Source organism: Physeter macrocephalus, chromosome 10 (genome assembly GCF_002837175.3).
Source record: "Physeter macrocephalus isolate SW-GA chromosome 10, ASM283717v5, whole genome shotgun sequence".
In the NCBI taxonomy this organism is placed as follows: domain Eukaryota; kingdom Metazoa; phylum Chordata; class Mammalia; order Artiodactyla; family Physeteridae; genus Physeter; species Physeter macrocephalus.
In genome coordinates, this window is record NC_041223.1 from 60,374,862 (window position 1) to 60,389,886 (window position 15,025).

Consider the following 15,025-nt stretch of genomic DNA (forward strand, 5'->3'; position numbering starts at 1 on the left):
AGGCTCCGGACGCGCAGGCTCAGCGGCCATGGCTCACGGGCCCAGCCGCTCCGCGGCATGTGGGATCCTCCCGGACCGGGGCATGAACCCGTATCCCCTGCATCGGCAGGCGGACTCTCAACCACTGTGCCACCAGGGAAGCCCTGGGGCAGAGTTTTTGATGCCCCTCATAAGCTAGTGTTCTAGACCACTGATAATCAAAGTGTGGTCTGGCTTCACCTGGAAGCTTGTTAGAAATGCAGAATCTCAGGCCTCACCCCAGAACTCCTGAGTCAGAATTTGCATGTGAACAAGATCCCCAGTGATTCGTATACACAGTAATGTTTGAGAAACACTGATCTAATTGTCCCTTTTGGTCACTGTGGCAGATTCTCAGATGATACGTATACAAAGTTTGGGAAGCACTGATTTATTTGTCCCTTGTCATATCATTATGGCCAGGCTGCATAGTGACATGACACAGGCATAGCAATATCTGTGTAAAGGAACGGCCTAAATCTACCTTTCTCAAAAGGTAATAGCATAACAGGCAGGCGTTTGAGGCTTTGTAGTCATTGGATTTAGACGTGGCTCAGAAGACTGAGCCACAGACTGATGGCCTAAAGAAGAAATACCATGGACAACACTCCAGCACTGGTACCTGGGATGAGAGCCATTGTAGGTGGTGGAAAGCCCAAAGGGCTGCTGGTGTGGGACACATGGGGTTTGAATCCTGGCTCAATCATTACCTAGCTCTGGGACTTGAGCTTGTTAACTTACCTCTCTGAGCCTCAGTTTTCTCATTTGTAAAATAGGGATGCCAATAGTTATTTAACACAGATTGTTTTGGCGAGTTACTGAAAAATGTATCATCACTAGACAGACAGGTGTTCAATAAATATTATCCCCTTCCTTTTTTTTTTTCTCTTATAATACCTCAATAGTTAGTAAAACAACGTTCTTGAAAAAAATAAAAATAACAAGATACCTCTAGCTTGGAGCTAATGTCATGGTTATGACGCCAAGGCTTTCAGAATTGGTGGTGGTGGTGGGGGTGGGAATAAAGATGCTCCCTCTGGCTCCCCAGGTCTTCATACCATCTCACTAGGTCCTCATGGCTGGACCTAGACACTCAGGCCAATAATTAGGTACAAACGGATATTCTTTAAATACTGGCTCAACATTTAAAGAGCATAGGCTGATGCCATGGGGGAAGAACAATGGAGAATCCCTGGTGCCAGTGTCCCTGTCCCCTCTCTGCACAGAGCCTTTAGTTCGGATCCCAAACCTGTCCACGCTGCTGCCTATGCGGCCTCCTGCTCCCTCTCCCCGGAAGACAGTCTGGTGACCACCTCTGTCCCTCCAGCAGGCCCTTGGGTTCCACTCCTTGCAACCTGCTCGTGGAAGGTTCACTTCCAACCGCACACTCTGCTCCTTGCTGAGAGGTCCCATAAACGTCTGCGGGGGTGTTTGAGACCCCTCATGTGCTGGCCCCTGCCCTTATCTGGTGGGGGTGGCACCACGCCCCACGTTATTAGCTGTATGACCGCCCTCACTGCCTGTTCTAAGGGGCTGGGGGCGGCAGGGGAAGTAGAAGGGCGTGTCCCCCTTCACTCCAATGGCGGCTCTCACGCAAAAGCGTGGAGGCTTCCTATATCCATCCTTTCACCTTAAGAGTGATAACCGCCCCCCCCCCCACCGCCACTTGAATTTTTTTTCAATTCCTTCAAACTAGATTTTAAACTATCCATGCTCTTGCTAAAATTTGTGTGTACATCATACAATTGTATGAAGCACGGTCCTATTCTTTGTACGTAAGAACTTTTAAAAATGAAGTTAAAGGGAAGAAAATTGATCACACACACACACATCCACGTTTGACAGATTTTCTGCACCGAAAAGGAAAGGAAAAACAACAACAACACCCCACATTCCCTGAGTTCCCTGATAATGATTTCCAAGGGGAAAGACTAGGACTTGGGCTGCGTCTGTCGGAGGGAAAATCGCTCTAGAGTACATTTTTGTTGTTATTTATCAAACCAGACATCTCTCCGTGGGCACACTGCCGAGACTTAGGTAACTGTGTAATGTGATAAGTGTTTTTATGAGTTATGCAAAGACACAGCGCTTTCCTGACGGCCGAAGCAACGGAATTCGCGACCTTGTCCGGGCCCCGGTTCCCGGCTCGCGCGGGGCGGTGTCTCTGCCCGAGCTCCGCGCGGCCGCAGGTGAGTCCTGCGCGCGCCCAGCTCTCGCGCCTGCGGGAGGGGCCGGAGCGGAGGCGGAGGACGGGCCGGGGGTGGCGGTGGGGGACGAAGATCCGGGCCCGACTGCAGCTTCCTCCGGGGGGAGCCTCCTTTCCAGCCACGTCCGCAGCCCTGCCCTCGCGCGCCGAGCCGTTCCCGGCTGTGCCGCCTGGAGGCGCGGAGCCCGCCCGGCTCGCCCAGCCCTGCAGCTCCGGCCGGGGCGGAGGCCGCCGGACCGCGGAGATGCGGGGCGGGGGCAGGGCGCGGGGTAGGTGACTTTATCCCGCCTCTGTTTCCCTGCCCCAGGGAGCAATGACATCACGCGGCCTTCTCCCGGCGCCGACACAAAGAGCGGCGCGGAGAGGCCGCTGCGGGCGGAGCCGGCGGCCGCCGCTGCCGCCCCGGGCTCCGGGGCCCCGCCGGCCAGGCCCGCCGCCCGCGGCCCGCGCCCTCCCTCTTCCTCCTCCGCCGCCTCGGTCGCCGCCGCCCGCGCCGCCCGCACCGCCAGCGCGCCGCTGAGCCCGCGCCCGGCCGCGCCGGCCCCTTCCCATGCGGGCGGCGCGGGCCCTGGGAGGGGCGCCCGCAGCCAGCCGCGCAGCATGCACTGGGGGGTTGGCTTTGCCTCGTCCAGGCCGTGCGTGGTGGATCTGAGCTGGAACCAGAGCGTCTCCTTCTTCGGCTGGTGGGCCGGGTCCGAGGAGCCCTTCTCCTTTTATGGGGACATCATCGCTTTCCCTTTGCAGGATTACGGTGGGATCATGGCAGGGCTGGGCTCCGATCCCTGGTGGAAGAAAACCCTTTACTTGACCGGGGGAGCTTTGCTGGCCGCAGCTGCGTATCTGCTCCACGAACTCCTGGTCATTAGGTGAGCCGGAGAGAGGGCCCCGCGCAGGGGCGCAGAGAGGGACACCTGGCCAGGGCAGGGCTGGCGCGAGGGGGGACCCGTGCCGGCCCCTCGGTCACAACGCCCAAACGCCCGAGTCCTGTCCTTCCCTTTCGCCAGAGGCAGTCCGTGTTCACCTGGCCGTGAGGGGCAGTTTGGAGTTGACAGGAGAATTAAACTGGTACTGGGAGGGAAAAACACTTGTCTCCCTATCATTCGGTGCTAAACGCAAAAATTCTCTGGGCTGTTATGGAGCATAATGGTCTGTTATGAAGATCTTAACTGCAGTGTGTTTGCAACAATAGAATTAGGTCCTGCAGAAATACTAAGTTACATTTTTATGCAATGCCCTATTTGTTTATAGATGATAATGCTGGGATATTAACCACTAACCTTATCTTTTACTTAAAGGTGAGTTCTCCACTGTCCGTCCCCAAGTATCAACATCATCAAAAGGCTGAAATTGCAAAAGCTCCAGAGACCTCCGGGTCCCTGTTAGGGATGCATAGCGGAGTGTGCAATTTTGATGCAGCCTTAACCCGGTTATGTGCTAATCTGGTATCTAAAACTAAGCACCAGCTTCAGGTTTAAATGCCATTGTTGTGCGAACAGGAGGAGATCCGAGGACTGAACTAGCACATGGGCCTGCATGGGAGTTGCCCCAGGCCCTAAACAGTTGCCTCTGCTGCCTGCCGCAGAATGTTTACAGGATTGACTTGGAAATACCAGAAAATGGAGGCCCCTGCTGTTGGTACATCCAGCCGGACACAAGATCTTTGTTTAATGCCGTAGGCTGCAGGGACCAATGGTTTGGCTCATTGATAGGTCAATTTATGGTTAAAATTTCCGTGCGTTTGAGCCCTCTGTCACTGGGGGGAGGACCAGGAACCAGGAAAGAGCAGTTTTCAATAGCTCAGAATGTCCCTCTTGGCCAATATTTTTTCTAAAGAGTGAGAAAATGTGTCTTCGTGTCTTCTTCCCGTGGGGGAATCCTACACAATAGGTTTATAAACAAAGACAGTGATAGGTGACCTCTAACAGGCCTGCAGGGATTCCAAGAGGACATTGTAGCAGCCTAACAGGTATTTTGAACATTTTTAGTCTCTGAGAGAGGCAATCATTTAGGTCTGGGGAAATGTATTGTCTTTCATAATTGGGAAGTTTTATTTTAAGCTTATCATTGAATTCTCTCACTTAGCACAGTGTCTTGAATCTAGTTGAACCAAATTTAAAAAATTAAGTGAATTATTTCTCTAGATTATTTTATATATTTTCCAGTTTTAGAACTCTATTTCAAGCTAGGTTTCAAGCCGTATGGAAAACGAAAACATTTGTGCAGTGCTTGAAATGGTAACCCAGTTGTTCTGAAATTAATATTCCAGTCCAAGGCCTTTGGAGGGTTCCGAACCATGTGGCTTCTCACCGGTCTTCCACTTTGAGGAGGGAGTGAGGCACAGCTTCACAGGACTGAGTCTCAAACTTGCTTAAATGACCTTGCAGAAAGTGGGGAGGTGGGTGGAGGAGCTCAGAGTTGACCTTGGGAGCAGGCCACGCCCTGGTAGGTGTGGTCTCTGCTCCCAGAAGAGCCCGCTGCCCATTTGGACACTTATTTGAAAAAGTGTTTTTAATTCTTGGTTTATTCACTTTTGTTTCTTGACAGATGTTTACACTGAGTTGGGAAACCTTGTTGTAATGCAAATAATAAACGAATGGCTGCCTGTTTTTGAGCCCTTAATAGGCGGCTCTGCTTAGAAGTGCTTTACCTATGTGATTGCATTTAACCTTCGCAACTGCCAACTGCCGTTGAATGCTTGATCTCCATTTCTTAGATGAGGAAATTTAGGCTGAGAGAGGTTAAGCAATTCACCCAAGATCCCGTAGTAAGAGTAGTAGGATCCAGATTCAAATCTGAGAATGTGTGTCTGCGGAGCCCGCACTTCTACTACTTTCTCCTAACAAGTACCAATTCTGGAATAAGTTTTGATGGTGGAGAGGAAGAGAACTGGGGCATTGCTCAGGGAAGACAAGTCTGTGGCACAGACCTGAGATTTTTGACAACCGCTAGGGACACAGGGGGAATAAGGGAAGAAGACCCAGGAAAATGCGGCGCTGGGATTTGGAGGTTACACGATAGAGACCTTCTTCACTTGACGGGAAATCTAAGTTTCAGTTGTCTGTGTAGTTTAGGTAAAACACAAAACAATCTGAAATATGTGGGATGGAAAATCCATCTTGAAATGGCTACGCTGTCTGAGTTCACTGGCAATCGTGTTCTTCACCACGGTACTTGGATTTCCTGCTGCGTAGACTTAACCTTAATCTATGGGTACATCTCCAGAGTGGAAAGTAAAGGTGACAGGTAAGAATTATTTAGGAAGTTTAATTAACGAGTATAATAACCAAAGTAGGTATTTTGGATTTTACTCATATTTTTCCCATCACAGTATTTTTTTTTTTTTTTTTTTTCTTCGCGGTACGCGGGCCTCTCACTGTTGTGGCCTCTCCCGTTGCGGAGCGCAGGCTCCGGACGCGCAGGCTCAGCGGCCATGGCTCACGGGCCCAGCCGCTCCGCGGTATGTGGGATCTTCCCAGACCGGGGCACGAACCCGTGTCCCCTGCATCGGCAGGCGGATTCTCAACCACTGCGCCACCAGGGAAGCCCCCATCACAGTATTTTTAAAGAAATAGAGTCCCAGCCCTTTACTTTATCCTCCCCTAGTGGAGAGAGCCTTGCAGCTCTCTTAAATTCAGTCCAGCATTTGGAAATGTGTTGTTTGTAAATTGAATGACCCAGGAATGGCTTGTTACCCATAGCTTGTTTGTACTTTAGGCACATGGGCTCAACCTGCCCTAGAAAACTTAGGGAATCAGAGCAGCCCGTGGGTCATGTGATCTCTATAAACTAACAGCCCATCAGCCGTACACAGAGGCATGGTCATCTGTGATATCCTTCACCATGGGAGTAGGGGCTAGTCTTGCTGCTTGACAGCTGTTCTCTTAGCCAGTCCTCACTATAAGGGCACTTTATAAAATATAGCTGTCCAGATCACCTGCTCCTCTGGTCCTAAATTACAGAGAGAGCTTCCTGACCTGGACGGAGGGCTCTGGAGCCAGATTGGGTTCAAATTCACTCTGCCTTTAACCAACCGTGTAACCTTGGACCTGAGAGTAAGCTTGGTTACTCAGTTTTCTCATCTGTGAAATGGAAATAATAATAGTAGCCTTCCTCACAGAGGTGATTGCATGAGTTAACACATGTGAAATGCTTAGCCAGAGTTCGACGTTATAGTGAGCATTCAGTAAAAGTTGGCCATCGTTAATTATTACAGACTTTCATCAGAAAGTTCCAGGCTTGCGTGGTCTGAGTCAAACCAGCTACTTTAATAAAATTAACTGAGGTATTGCCCATTTTTGGTGTAGTCAAAGTGCTTAAGAGCTTGGGAACTAGCATTATTAACAACTTGATCTTAAATTGGTATTCCTTGGGCAAGTTATTTAACCTCTCTGAGCTTCAGTTTCCTTGTCTACTGTAAAATATAAGTATGATATAATATTCTAAATTTAAACTATAGCAATATCCACTCTGTAGTGGTACTATCAGAATGAAATAATTTAATATGTATGATGTACACAAAGTCATTGGCATACGCTGGTCACATCCATTCCTATTGTGACATGGCCCAAGTTAACCATCAGAATTAGATTGTTCTGGCCAGTGGAGCAGGGGATTTTACATTTATCTCCTCTCTTTCAGTTCTTAAATTTTTTGCCTGGCTAATTTACGTGAAATTACCACTCTGAGTTGAATTACTTGATTGGACAAAGTCAGTTAATTGTCACATCTACAGTTTGCACTTTTTAGAAACATAGACTAAGTGGCTTCTTAATTTTAGTATCTGACCTCCCAAACATTTCATCTAAGTGAAAACCTTTGTTTTATAGCAAGTATTGTCAGAAGGCAGCAAATATTTTTATTCTTTTGACTAGTATTTTCAAAATTAGTCATTCTTAACTCTTTTAAGTGGAAAGGGCGCTCCAGTGGTAAACTTCTCCAAAAGAGTGTGCTTTACTGAACGGAGTTTCTGCAGGAAGTGGGCAGCGTTGTGATGATGATATGAAGAGCTTGACCTTGCTTGCTTAGGTAGAAGGAAGTGTGGGATTACACTAGGAACAGTGTGAAGGAACCAGAGGCTTAGGAAAGGCCAAGGGGGAAGAGTGAGGTTTATCTGACTGGGAAATGGTTGGGTAGAGTGAAAGATGGAAGTTGCAAAAGGTTCCCAAATGTGGTGTATGAGTGCCACTGTGCGGAATGAGATTTTGTAGTTTAAGGGGATAAGACCATGTCTCTTTGAATGAGAATAAAGTCTACCACTTAATGCTTGATAGCTCACCAAATATTTACAGATATTATCTTATTTAGTTCTCACGGTAATTGAGGCAGAATTGGTACGGTCCTCACTTTCCAAATGAGAGAGGAGGAGAGGTCTTGGGTGACGTGGCCAATAGGAAGTGGGGCTTGCACTTGACCCCAGGTATCCAGAAGTGGAATCCAGCTTTTGATCTCCTACATGGTGGCTATTGAAAAACTCTACCAGGGAAGTCCTCACCACCCAGAAAAGTAGCCAAAGGAGAAGATAGATGTGTGGCTGAGACAGAAGAAAGGGAAAAGGCAGGGGTACTGGGATATATGCTGTGTGGTGAAAGTGGGGAACCTGTGAAGGTAGAGCGGGGGAGAGAGAGCACCAGAAGCCAGGTTCCTCGGCACTACAGGTGAAAGGTCAGGTGAGGGCATGGAGAGTTTGGAAGAGGGACCAGAATATACAGAGTCTCAGATTCCCTGCAGACTTGAGTCGTGGCAGAGCAAATCTGCACTGTTATTCCAAGGTCCTGTGGATGAATAGACTGTTTCATGGTACAGTCTCGTGGTCAAGAACATAGGCTCTGACTACATGGTTTAGTCCAAGTTCTGCCATTTACTAGTAACGGGACTTTGGGCACGTTTATTCTCTGTGCCTCGGTTTCCTCATCTACAAAACATGGAAAACGGTAGTACCTACCTCAAAAGGTTATTGTGAAGATTAAATGAGATAATACCCGTGAAGCCCTCAGAACAATGCCTGATGCACAGTAAACACAGAATATCTTTTTTTAATCCATCCAACTTGTCCCTGGCAGGTAGACATAGCCAGCTGGAGAAGAGGTGGACCTATACCAGAAAGTACACATCCTGCCCATAGGCCACAGGTACCAGAAAGAGGTTGACATGTAGTTACTCTCCTGAGCCCTTGCAGTCACGGTAATAGCAGAGTTTGTGAGGTTCTCTTGTGTTTTGACCAAGCTTTCCCCCTCTAAGTGCTTGTTGGTGAGGTAAGCCCCTGTGACAAACAGACCTGGTGAGGTAAGCCCCTGTGACAAACAGACCTGCTTGTTCATTGAGGAGCTACAGCCCAGCAGGGGCCTCTAAGGAACTAAGGGAACTGCATGTGTAACACATGGATTGTTCTTTTTTTTTCTGTTTTGGTTTTGACAGGAAACAGCAAGAGATTGACTCCAAAGATGCTATTATTTTGCATCAGTTTGCAAGACCTAACAATGGTGTCCCCAGTTTGTCTCCTTTCTGTTTGAAAATGGAAACTTATTTAAGGATGGCTGACTTACCCTATCAGGTACTTTTGTGCAAATATGTTTTATCCTCGTGGCAGCAATATTGGCTAGGGGGGAAGTACTTAATCTCACAGGGTGGGAAGGGCTCGCTCTTGGTGCCAGAGGGGTGGGTATGAAAGCAGTGGTGCCCAGTCCTTAGTAGATACTTAGGAGACTTGATTCCAGTCTGTTGATTTTTACATCCAATTTAACAAGTGATCACAAGGGTCTGGACTTTCATAGTGTTCAAGGCCATGTTATTTTTTCCTGACATAGAGTATTCTTTGGTTAATAGTTTGGCCTGCTGGGAACCTATAAATAAAGGTGAGCCTGACTTGGTTCTTTCCTTTAGGTTTCTGTTTGTTGGAAGCATTATATTTATCTCTTATGAATCCTGGGGACAAACGTCCAGCAGGCCACCAAGGAGATATTTGTAGATTTTGTGAGAGTTTTTCCTACTGCTTCGTTGTTCTGTCTGGGTGACTTTCAGGGAAGCACTTGCTCATTTCAGCCTTAGAGAGGGAACAGAGGAATGAATGCGTTTAAAATATAAATTTTTCTCTGAGTAATGCGTGAGCCGTGTCTCACAAATTTGACAGGTTGTGTTTTCATTGTCATTCAATTATATTTCTAAAAAAAATTCCCTTATGTTTTTCTTTTTCACCTAAGTTCTAGTCATAGGCATTAAAAAAAGCTTTGATTTTTGTTATTGTTTTTTAATTTTATGGTCAAAGCAGGTAGTCTTTGTGATATTAATTCCTTGGAATTTACTGACATTTTAGCCTAGTGTATGGCTACTTGTTTATAAATGTTGAAAATAGAATCATATTCCCTGGGAGTAGAGCTCTCGCTTTATCTGCTTGTTTGAGCATGTTTAGTGTATTGTTTAGACCTGTTATATATCTGTTTTTTTAATTTGGTTTTTTAAATTAAAAAAATTATTTTGTTTTATTTATTTATTTTTGGCTGCATTGGGTCTTCGTTGCTGCACATGGGCTTTCTCTAGTTGTGGCGAGCGGGGGCTACTCTTCGTTGCAGTGTGCGGGCTTCTTATTGCGGTGGCTTCTCTTGTTGTGGAGCACGGGCTCTAGGCATGCAGGCTCAGTAGTTGTGGCGCCCAGGCTTAGTTGCTCCACAGCATGTGGGATCTTCCTGAACCAGGGCTTGAACCCGTGTCCCCTGCATTGGCAGGCAGATTCTTAACCACTGCGCCACCAGGGAAGCGCCTCTCTTTATTTTTTGTCTGCCTCTTCTAGCAGTTTCTGGAAGGATTGGGTTAAAATATTCAAGTGTATTTGTTGATTTCTCTCTTTTCCTGTCATTCTGTCAGTTCTTGCTTTAGGTAAGAGTATGTATCTATTCGAGGTTATATTGTTAGGTCCATATAATATGAAAGATCACATCTTTTACTGTTTTATTTCTTTTTCTGGTATATAGTACCCATCTCTGTCCCTTATGATTTTTTTAACCTTGAATTCTATATTATCAGATATTCAGATCGATTCTCCAGCTTTCTTTTGGTTCATATTTGTTTGGGATATCTTTCTTCATCCTTTTTCTCTATTATTATTACATTTTTTTTGTATTTGTCTCTTGTAGGCAGTGTATTAGTTGTAGCCAATCGGAGAGTCCTTAATTGGTGAGTTTAATCCATTTCACTTGCAATTATTATTTTATTAGGACATATTTCTAACATGTTATTTAATATTTTTCTCCTTACTACACTTTGTTTTGTATTTTTTCTCATTTCCTGCTTTCTAATAGGTAAAAAATTTTTTCTTGTCATTTAAAAACAAATTCTATTTTTCTTGTTATGGCGGTTGCTCTTAAGATCCAAATTTGTGTTTATTTATCCCCACTCACTTCTTATATGGGTCAAAATCTGTGCTTTCCATCTAATACTACAAGTCTGTTAGTAGGTTTGCGTGAACCTTGGGTCTCTTTCTTCCCAGGGCTTATCCCAGGTGTGTTGCTGTTATCTGATAATTTAATTCTGGAAGTTTGGAAATCCTTTCTCTTTTTATGGTCCTTCTGTAGGCCAGAAAACTTACTAAGTTATTTGACTAGCTTTATTTCCCATATATCTTATCCTACAGGATTTATTTATCTTTTTTATATGAGTACTTCCTTGACGAATATTTTGAATGAGCCTTTATGGGGCAAACTTTCAGTGGCTTTGCATGCCCGAGAACATCTTTATTATGCCGCACATTTGATACTTCTATCTCCAAAGTTCGTTTCCTTCAGTGCTTTGAAAATATTACTCCATTGTCTTTTTGGTTTGCTGTTGCTATTGAAAAGTCTGATGTTAATCTGGATCTTTTCCTTTCTCTCTGGAAGCTTTTAGAATTCACGTTGAATCTCAACATTCTTTTTTTTTTTTTTTTTTTTTTTTTAAATCTCAACATTCTTAAATGTCATCATAACTGGCTTGGTGTGGGTCTTCATGTATCTTGTTTGGTCCTTTATAAACTCTTTTCACCTGAAGTCTTTAATCTCTTTTTGATTCTAAGAAATTATCAATGTTCTTCACATGTTTCCTTTTTTTAAAAAAAAATTTATTTATTTTGTATTTATTTATTTTTGGCTGCATTGGGTCTTTGTCGCTGCTCACGGGCTTTCTCTAGTTGCAGCGAGCAGGGGCTTCTCATCGCGGTGGCTTCTCTTGTTGCGGAGCATGGGCTCTAGGCGCGTGGTCTTCAGTAGTTGTGGCACGTGGGCTCAGTCGTTGTGGCTCGCGGGCTCTAGAGCGCAGGCTCAGTAGTTGTGGCGCATGGGCTCAGTTGCTCCGTGGCATGTGGGATCTTCCCGGACCAGGGCTTGAACCCGTGTCCCCTGCATTGGCAGGTGGATTCTTAACCACTGTGCCACCAGGGAAGCCCTTCTTTTCTTTTTTGTTTGTTTGTTTCTCCTTCTTCTTTTCTATTCCTGATTATCTGGATCCTCTAATCTCTGCTATTATTTTCTGTGTTTCTGAACCTATCTCTTTATTCTTTTCTTCTTCCTTCTTGGAGAATTCATCTTTTTGAGCTTCCATTGCATGCCTCTGTTCTCTTCTTGTATCCATCCTATTATTTATCGCATCCATTGTGTTTAACTTCTACATTTTTCTTCGTAATATTTTCCCTTGGTTTGTATTACAATCTCTTCCTTTATCCCTTGGAGGATATTTCTTATGCTAATTAAATTTTTCGGTCTGTCCCAATCATTCTGCCTCATGTTGTATATATTATCTGTTGCCCTTCTCTTACAGTAACTGTACCCCTCAGGTGTCTAGTTATTTTGGTTTGAGGTCTCCTTTTACCAGGGATGTAAAAGGAGACCTCCCTGCCCAGGAATTTGCACTGGGCAAAGGCTAAAGCTTAGGACACAGGCTGTGTACCTCTGAAGGAGTTTAAGAAAAGTAAGGAGGTGAGCCCCAGGCATCCCACACCGCTGTGGTTCCTCCAGTTTGCTTCCACTCCTCCAAATGGCTCCTACTGGTCAGGGGTTCACCTCTAAGCTCTTACAAAGAAGCAGCATAGGGAGGGGGTGGTCTTCTTAGCAGGAGACAGAGCAGCTGGGAGGTTGGAGGGGGAAGGTTCCTCACCCAGCCAGGGTTTTGGCGCCCTGCTAATGATATTACCCCCCAAGTCCCGCCTCCCCATGGCCTGTGCTTTCTGAGCTGGTTTCTGTACAGAAGAGGGCATGGGGGTGGCAGTGATGCTGCTAAGGCAGTGCTGGGACAGTTGAATGACATGCTTAGCTTGGTAAGTGGTCCTCTGGGAATATGGCACTGAATCTGGACTTCAGTTAGGGGATCTGACAGGCGTGAGGTGTTTGGGGAACAGAAAAAGGGTCTTTATGATGGGGAACTGGAATGCAAGGGGTCAGTCTGGACAGAGAAGCAGGGAGATTATTCAGGACTTTCTAAGCCAGCAAGGGAGGAGAAAATAGCAAAAGACCAGACAAGGCTTGAATCATCTACATACTTTGGATCGGATTTGAGAGATCCTTGTTCAGCTCGGCGTTGGCTGTCAGCGCTTGAAGATGTGTGTCACTGAGGGACTCCCGTTGAAGGAAGAGACTGCTCCCTGCGGCTGCCTGTCTCTGGGCCGTTGTCACTCCCCACCAGATCGCTGCATTTAGCCAGGACGGCTTTGGGGCAATTAGGGCCCCAAACCTGAGTTTCGTGCTCTGCAGCCTCTGGTGGCTTTCTGGATCTCCTGTGCCCCCCACCCTTGATGAAGTCCTCTTGCTGTTGGCAGCGGCTGCAGCAGCTGCCAGGCTGTGCTGCCCTTTCCCTTCTTGCCTTCGAGCCATCAAGCACTGATTGCCCCAGCCTTGTCTCTGCCAGCAGCCTAACACCTTTGGTCATGTTTCAGAGCATGTTGCTGCACTGTTAGGCAGTAACAGTGCATATACTGCTTTTAGTTAGTGTAACTGGAACAACTGGATACACGCCTTGCTATGAAGCCTGGAGAGGCTTTCGAGAAGGGGACTGCTCACCCTCTTCCAAAATTAGTATTTCTTGTTAAGTATATTTTTTAGGAAAGGGGTGATATAGGAGTGTTTTTTCTTCTGTGAGGTCTCTATGGAAAATAGATGAAGGGAGTGTTCAGCGGGGTAGGTAACAGGAAAATGGTTCTATGGTTTAGAAAGGGACGCCCTGAGCCCCGGGGAGGGGAGCTGGGGGTGGGTGGTGTTGGGGTGGGGGGAGGGACGGTGCCTTGAGACCCGTGTGCCATCAGCGAGGGTTTGTGTGCATGCAGGTGGCTCCTGGGAAGTGCTGGTGGGGCTCATCGCTTGGAGGATCAGTAGAGAGGTATTCTGTCATAGACCCAGGGAGCTCTACCCTCTTCCCCTTCTGTGCCCTGTACCTTTTAAAAAAAGATTAAGATGTCATCTTCCTAAGAGCATGACTTTATATTTGAAGCTTTTTTATTTTTTAACAGAAATGAGATGGGGATAAGTATTTGATGGCCATTAGTAGGAACTCACAAGGGTTTTCTTAAAAAGCCTGATGTGTTGGTTACAGTTATTATCTTTTTAAAATCAGAATATAAATATTGGTGGGTCAATTTTTAAAACTTTTCATTTTGTTATAATTATAGATTCATAGGAAGATGCAAAAAATGTACAAGGGGTCCTGCAAGTATGGCTAATTTTTTTTCAAACTAAAAACGGATTTACCGTTTCTTTGTTTTTTTGTTTTTTCCTGATTACATATAGATGACATAAGGTCCTTATAAGAGTTTCAAACACTACAGAAAAGTGTAAGGGGAAAATGAAAATCGCCTGACATCCTACTAGCTGGAGGTTATCATCACTAATTCTTCCGACCATGTTTCCATACTTGTCTTTAGACATGCATACATAAAGACATCGTTTGCCGTGACTGGTAGTATAAGAAGCATGTATTTAACACAGTCATTCTTTTTAAATACAAGAAAGAAAAAAGAAGGAAAATGGCTCCTTTGGAACTCTCTGCTTTGGCTCTTAGCCCTAACTTATTTTTTAAAAAATTTATTTATTTATTTATTTAATTTTTGAATTTTATTTAATGTATTTTTTTATACAACAGGTTCTTATTAGTCATCCATTTTATACACATCAGTGTGTACATGTCAGTCCCAATCGCCCAATTCAGCGCACCACCATCCCCATCCGCCTGCCGATTTCCCCCCTTGGTGTCTTCAGCTGGTACGGCTGCTCGATTATTTACCAACTCAAACTCCCACTACATGGGTACATCTCCCCCCACAACACCTTTTCCTTGAGAGACATTGTCAAAATGCACTATGGAAAGAAAATGAGCTACAGTTGGGAGGGGGTTATGTATATGTAGTCATAAAATAACTTGACACAAGTAAGAGTAAGCACATCATATAAATGGTCTTTTTTTAATTTTTAAATTAAATTTATTTTTTTAAACTGCAGGTTCTTATTAGTCATCCATTTTATACACATCAGTGTGTACATGTCAGTCCCAATCGCCCAATTCAGCGCACCACCATCCCCATCCGCCTGCCGATTTCCCCCCTTGGTGTCCATACGTTTGTTCTCTACATCTGTGTCTCAATTTCTGCCCTGCAAACTTGTTCATCTGTACCATTTTTCTAGGTTCCACATATATGCGTTAATATACGATATTTGTTTTTCTCTTTCTGACTTACTTCACTCTGTATGACAGACTCTAGATCCATCCACGTCTCAACAAATGACCAATTTCGTTCCTTTTTATGCCTGAGTGATATTCCATTGTATATATGTACCACATCTTCTTTATCCATTC

At 45.5% G+C, this 15,025-nt stretch overlaps 2 protein-coding genes across 9 annotated transcripts in view; both read left to right on the top strand.

The window, feature by feature from the left end:
• Positions 1-15,025, top strand: part of COQ3 (coenzyme Q3, methyltransferase) — a 163,534-nt gene that overhangs the window by 36,644 nt on the left and 111,865 nt on the right. The gene's annotated exons all lie outside the window — the stretch shown is intronic.
• FAXC (failed axon connections homolog, metaxin like GST domain containing) overlaps positions 1-15,025 on the top strand; it is an 80,935-nt gene that overhangs the window by 3,013 nt on the left and 62,897 nt on the right. For 2 of the 8 annotated variants that reach the window (XM_028494624.2, XM_028494627.2), the window contains exons 1-4: positions 21-2,207; positions 2,969-3,090; positions 5,291-5,467; positions 8,639-8,774. In XM_028494624.2, the coding sequence (XP_028350425.1) occupies positions 2,091-2,207; positions 2,969-3,090; positions 5,291-5,467; positions 8,639-8,774 (552 nt within the window). In that variant the 5' untranslated portion in view covers positions 21-2,090. Of the gene's footprint in view, positions 1-20; positions 2,494-2,809; positions 3,091-5,290; positions 5,468-8,638; positions 8,775-15,025 lie in introns of those variants that run through there. The other 6 variants (XM_028494626.2, XM_028494625.2, XM_028494628.1 and 3 more) reach the window with 6 other exon arrangements.